Source organism: Dermochelys coriacea, chromosome 17 (genome assembly GCF_009764565.3).
Source record: "Dermochelys coriacea isolate rDerCor1 chromosome 17, rDerCor1.pri.v4, whole genome shotgun sequence".
Classification (NCBI taxonomy): Eukaryota; Metazoa; Chordata; order Testudines; family Dermochelyidae; genus Dermochelys; species Dermochelys coriacea.
In genome coordinates this window covers 22,057,150-22,063,358 of record NC_050084.1, presented here as the reverse complement: position 1 = coordinate 22,063,358, position 6,209 = coordinate 22,057,150, and the positions used below count along the sequence as shown (strand labels likewise).

The 6,209-nt window shown below is 49.3% G+C and overlaps 1 protein-coding gene across 1 annotated transcript; it reads right to left on the bottom strand.

The window, feature by feature from the left end:
- Positions 1 to 2,619: 2,619 nt before the first annotated feature.
- On the bottom strand, positions 2,620 to 5,049 carry LOC119844616 (C-C motif chemokine 4-like). The gene is made up of 3 exons (XM_038375724.2): positions 4,738 to 5,049; positions 3,662 to 3,776; positions 2,620 to 3,117 (listed from the first exon to the last, which is right to left on the bottom strand). Exons 1-3 carry the CDS (start codon positions 4,877 to 4,879, stop codon positions 3,030 to 3,032), a joined length of 345 nt encoding a protein of 114 aa, XP_038231652.1. The 5' UTR covers positions 4,880 to 5,049; the 3' UTR covers positions 2,620 to 3,029.
- Positions 5,050 to 6,209: the final 1,160 nt, after the last annotated feature.

The following is a 6,209-nucleotide window of genomic DNA, read 5'->3' as shown; positions in this document are numbered from 1 at the left end:
CAGCTTGGCTTCACAGTGAAATCCTTGCTCATCTTAAACATAAAAAAGAAGCTTACAAGAAGTGGAAGATTGGACAACTGACCAGGGAAGAGTATAAACATATTGCTCGGGCATGAGGAGTGAAATCAGGAAGGCCAAATCACACCTGGAGTTGCAGCTAGCAAGATATGTTAAGAGTAACAAGAAGGGTTTCGTCAGCTATGTTAGCAACAGGAAGAAAGTCAAGGAAAGTGTAGGCCCCTTACTGAATGAGGGAGGCAACCTAGTGACAGAGGATGTGGAAAAAGCTAATGTACTCAATGCTTTTTTTGCCTCTGTCTTCACCAACAAGGCCAGCTCCCAGACTACTGCACTGGGCAGCACAGCATGGGGAGGAGGTGACCAGCCCACTGTGGGGAAAGAAGTGGCTCGGGACTATTTAGAAAAGCTGGACGAGCACAAGTCCATGGGGCCGGATGCGCTGCATCCGAGAGTGCTAAAGGACTTGGCGGATGTGATTGCAAAGCCATTGGCCATTATCTTTGAAAACTCATGGCGATAGGGGCAAGTCCCGGATGACTGGAAAAAGGCTAATGTAGTGCCCATCTTTAAAAAAGGGAAGAAGGAGGATCCTGGGAACTACAGGCCAGTCAGCCTCACCTCAGTCTGTGGAAAAATCATGGAGCAGGTCCTCAAGGAATCAATTCTGAAGCACTTAGAGGAGAGGAAAGTGATCAGGAACAGTCAGCATGGATTCACCAAGGACAAGTCATGCCTGACTAATCTAATTGCCTTCTACGATGAGATAACTGGCTCTGTGGATGAGTGGAAAGCAGTGGATGTGTTGTTCCTTGACTTTAGCAAAGCTTTTGACACGGTCTCCCACAGTATTCTTGCCAGTAAGTTAAAGAAGTATGGGCTGGATGAATGTACTATAAGGTAGATAGAAAGTTGGCTAGATTGTCGGGCTCAACGGATAGTGATCAATGGCTCCATGTCTAGTTGGCAGCTGGTATCAAGTAGAGTGCCCCAAGGGTCGGTCCTCAGGCCAGTTTTGTTCAATATCTTCATAAATGATCTAGAGGATGTGGATTGCAACCTCAGCAAGTTTGCAGATGACACTAAACTGGGAGGAGAGGTAGATATGCTGGAGGGTAGGGATAGGATACAGAGGGACCTAGACAAATTAGAGAATTGGGTCAAAAGAAATCTGATGAGGTTCAACAAGGACAAGTGCAGAGTCCTGCACTTAGGACGGAAGAATCCCATGCACTGCTACAGACTAGGGACCGAATGGCTCGGCAGCAGTTCTGCAGAAAAGGACCTAGGGGTTACAGTGGACGAGAAGCTGGATATGAGTCAACAGTGTGCCGTTGTTGCCAAGAAGGCCAATGGCATTTTGGGCTGTATAAGTAGGGGCATTGCCAGCAGATCGAGGGACGTGATTGTTCCCCTCTATTCAACATTGGTGAGGCCTCATCTGGAGTACTGTGTCCAGTTTTTGGCCCTACACTACAAGAAGGATGTGGAAAAATTGGAAAGAGTCCAGCGGAGGGCAACAAAAATGATTAGGGGACTGGAACACATGACTTCTGAGGAGAGGCTGAGGGAACTGGGATTGTTTAGTCTGCGGAAGAGAAGAATGAGGGGGGATTTGATAGCTGCTTTCAGCTACCTGAAGGGGGTTCCAAAGAGGATGGATCTAGACTGTTCTCAGTGGTAGCAGATGACAGAACAACGAGCAATGGTCTCAAGTTGCAGTGCGGGAGGTCTAGGTTGGATATTAGGAAAAAAATGTTCACTAGGAGGGTGATGAAGCATTGCAATGGGTTCCTTAGGGAGGTGGTGGAATCTCCCTCCTTAGAGGTTTTTAAGGTCAGGCTTGACAAAGCCCTGGCTGGGATGATTTAACTGGGACTTGGTCCTGCTTTGAGCAGGGGGTTGGACTAGATGACCTCCTGAGGTCCCTTCCAACCCTGATATTCTGTGATTCTATGAATCTATGTGTGTACGCACATGGCTGTGTCTGGGAGCTGGTGCATCTGTATGCAGGTGTGTCTCTGGGATGAATGTGTGCGTACAACCGTGCGTGTGGGGTGCGTCAAGGTCCATCAGTGCATCTTTGTGGGTGAACATTTGTATGCAGGACTGGGGGTGCATGTGAATCTGTGGGGGTGTATGGTGGATTGTGGAGAGTGGGGGAGGTGTAAATAGCTGTGTGTATGTGAGTTGTATTTCTGTTCAGGGATTGGGGCGGGGTCTGTAGAGGTATGCCACTGAGGAGTGTGCTGGTGTATATGTGTGTGTGTGTTTCAAACCCTGGATTCAAACCCTCCTGTTATTAGTTTTGTGAAACACAACACCCAGCTAATAAAGTTTAAGCAGATTCGTTGAATTTAAGGCCAGAAGGCCCTACAGATCATTCAGCCTGACCCCCTGTAGAGCCCAGGCCGCCACATGAGCGTGTGTATGCAGGGATGGCAAGGTATGTACTCTGGTATGTTTGTGTGTGGGGACGTGACAGCTTGGTGTTTGCCTGGAGGTGGCTATTTCCTTCCAGGGATGGGTGAGTGTTGGATTTGTGACACGAGTGCTATTCAGGAAAAGTGCCAGAACTCACCTTAAAACAGAACCAAGGGGTTGATATAAAAATATTTATTCTATAAAGGCAGTGTTTCGTTTTCTGCCAAAACCATCCCAACCACTGCTCAGCATACAGCAGACACAGCCAGGGCCAAATACCAAATATATTAAACAATCTTCTGCGCTTCTGTGTTGTGAAGAGAGCCGGCCCAGCGGCTCGCCCCCACAGTTCACAGCAAGCATTCTATAAATAACATAATTAACAGTATAATTAGTGCATTTTGCACTGATCCAGGATTTTAAATAGCTGTACATGATATTTACAAATTCTTGATTTTATCAGGGTTTGGGGCAAACTCAGCTCCTGTTCCTGTCTTGGCAGGAAATGATGTCGTCACCCTGTCATTTGAGGGTTTACACTCCCACTGCCGGGGGTGGCCCATTGCCCAGTCTGGCCCTTGCTCTGCTCAGTTCAGTTCCAAGTCGTTCACATACTCTTGAACCCAGGATTCGTTGGGGTTGGCACAGAGTTCACGGCCCTTCTTTGTGATGAACCTGGTGGGGGGCGGGAAAGAGACGGACAGAGTCAGAGGAAAGGAGGGGATATTTCTCGCAAGTGCCCACCCCTTGCAAGTGTCAGCTGCTTCCTCATCCCTATCAGGTCTGTTCTCACTCCCTGAAGGAGTCTTCATCAGCCCCTCATGGTCCTGAGGCTGCCGCGTGGCTGCCTGTTCCACACACTGGTGCCCTCCTGAGATCTTTCCTCTCCCAGCCTCCAGCCTGGCCTCATCTCACGCCATTATGCCTTGGGTGCAGGGCTTAAATTCTCATAGATTATTTCCCTGAGCCCCCCATTCCTCCCAACATGCTGTCCAGCTTGGTATTGTCTGTGCTGCTGCAATGGCCTGTAAGTGTTGGTGCCCCAGCTACGTTCCCCCAGTATCTGCCTGTCCTTCTCTATACCAGGAAATGGAAGCCCCAGCCCAGCCGCAGGCGGTAGCTCCAACCCATGTCAGTGCAATATACCGATGTATGAAAAGCAGGGGGGCGCCTCAGCATACCCTCCACATGTCGCTAGGAGTCTGCCATTGGCACTTACACTATGGCCGGCTGGGAGCACCGGCTGCTGGTGCTGTAATAATCCTTCACGAAGTTGCGGGGGATCTGCCAGGCTGTGTAGGAGAAGCAGCAGGCAGTCGGGGGGTCAGAGCCAACTGCAAGAGACAGATATGAGTTCAAACCAGTGTCAGGGAAAACCCTGCCTGGTTCTCCAGAGGAGTCCCATGGGAGAGGTTTGCATTAGCGGGGTTTTTAAATTAGTCTAGGATTTCAGTGGTGCCAAGACATGATGATGGTTGAGCGTTAGTATGTACGCAGTGATCTGCAGACAGCGAATTATTGACAATCCTCATTTCACAGAGGGGGTCACTGAGGGACAGAGTGGAGGAGACCTATCTACAGCCACAGCAAAGGCCCCTGGCAGAGTCGGGACCTGAAGTTAGGAAAGGGCTCCCAACCCCATTAGCTAATCACTAGCCACACTGCCTCTTTCAGCCTTGCCCAGGGGCTCTCTGAGCCCGCTGAGTTAATCTGCTCTGAGGATGCTCAGTATCTGGCAGGACTGGGTCCTTAGTGCCAGCTTATTCACAGACCAGATGCAGCAATGCCAGCTTCTGTCAGCCCATCATGACTTGGACAATCCCTTGGCGAGTAAGCGGAATACCCATGCCCCACTCGGCCCTTGGCCTCTCTGCTAGGCTCATCAGCCAGGGTACCAAATAATGCCCATCGCAAGGATAGTTTTGGTGATGTGGACCCTTGATCTCTAAGCAGTGAGACCACAGACACATTTCACCTGGCTCACCAGACAGCCAACAGATGGGCAGGGCTTTTGGTCACATCCTATAGAGGCTGCATTTGAACTGGTAACCTAGGGATGGAAGCCCCTAAGCCCACCAGCCCCTCTCCCACATTGTCTGTGGTGTGCATCTCGCTGCAGAGATATGCCTTTTACTGGAGAGAGACAACTAGCGTGCATCACTCCGAAGTGCCCCAGAAAAGCACTGTAGAGTGACAGCATCAACATGCCATGGCTGGCTAGCACAGAGCTAATTGGGTTCTTCTTCCTTCACTACATGGCCAAAGTGGCTCTGAGAAGACAGACATAGAACTTACTTGGGGCAGAGGAGGCCAGGGAGCAGAAGGCAGCGATGAGGAGAACGGTGAGGGCAGCCACGGAGACCTTCATGTTGCTGTTGGGTGGGGAAGAGCTGCAGCAGCTGAGCCAGAGCTTGGACTCCTTCAAACCCTTTGCCATCTGATGCTGAATCTCTGGTCTCTCACCCTTCTTATAGGATACTGGAAACTGAAAGGAGGGCGAACCCCCAGGGACTGTGGAAATTTCAGCGCATTAAGGAGGTGACGACACAGTGCAATTGTGCTATTTGTGGAAAAGCGAAGCAGTACCTGCAATGGAGGAAATCCCTGAATAGTTTGTGTGACGGGCCGAAGGGCCAAGGCCTCAAGTTCTTACTCATCAATTTGATTTCAACATCACAGGGAAAAACTGAAGAAAATGTGTCGTAAGTGTTTCTGCAAGCGCAAACTGCAGCAATCTCTCAAGTATCCGGTTTCAAACATTGCGCAACACTGGAAAGCGGGAGGGACTGGGCTCACAGTGGAGTTGTGGGAAGGACAAAAATGTTTTAATTCTATTTTTTTTAAATGAAAAGAAATTGGCTTAAATTAGATGTAAAATCTAGTTGGGGGTGGGGCAGAGAACCTTTTGTTAGGGGTGAGTCACTGGTATGAGCCCCTGGAGAAACATAGATCTCCCTTACACCCTGTGTAAATCAGGTGTAACCCCAATGAAGACAATGGAGTTTCATCAGTGTACATTATGATTAGGACTTATTATGTATCCTGTGGTAGCACTCCAGAGCCCGAGTCCTGGATCAGGCCCCTTGGTGCTAGGTGCTGTACGAACACAGAACAAAAAGATGGTCTCTGCCCCGTAGAGCTTATGATCTCAGAATCAGATAAGAGACAGATGGATATGGACAGACATACAGGGAGCACGAAGAACCATTGAGACAGTACGGTCAGCGTGATGGGCAGCAGTCTCACCTCACCAACTGCCTAACCACTATCAAGTTCTTTGTATGCCTAATGGCAAAGGAGGGTGTTAATGCATGAGGGGCAGGATGGGAGAAAGCACAAAGGTGCTTGTTTGAAAAGTTAACAAGTGGGCGATGGAGGCCACGTCATGGACGGATGGAAGGTGCGAGTTGACCTTTCCGTATTGAAGGAGAGATATAGGCAGAGATATTGGGAATGGCTGTGACGGACAGTGAAAGTGAAGACAAGTAGCTCATGTTTGACACCATAGAAAAGGGGGAGCCAGCAGAGAGATGCAAAGAGCGGGGTGCTGGGGCCAAAGTGATGAGCTACAAGAATGATCTTTACAACAGCATTCTGAATACATATGAACAATGCAAGAGTGCATTTGCCAAGGCTGGAGAAGAGGAGGTTGTAGTAAACAGGACGTGAGTTGCTGTGTGGCTGGATAGGAAAGGTCATATTTTAGGGATGTTCTGTAGCAAGAATCAGCAAGACTTAGATACAGCCTTGATGGGAGGGTCTAGAGA

Excerpts from the sequence above, each read along its gene's own strand:
- LOC119844616 (XM_038375724.2), bottom strand. The coding sequence starts at position 4,879 with ATGGCAAAGGGTTTGAAGGAGTCCAAGCTCTGGCTCAGCTGCTGCAGC. Across the intron at positions 3,777-4,737 it reads CCTGGCCTCCTCTGCCCCAA|TTGGCTCTGACCCCCCGACT; the intron begins GTAAGTTCTATG and ends TGTCTCTTGCAG. Across the intron at positions 3,118-3,661 it reads TGCTCCCAGCCGGCCATAGT|GTTCATCACAAAGAAGGGCC; the intron begins GTAAGTGCCAAT and ends GCCCCCCACCAG.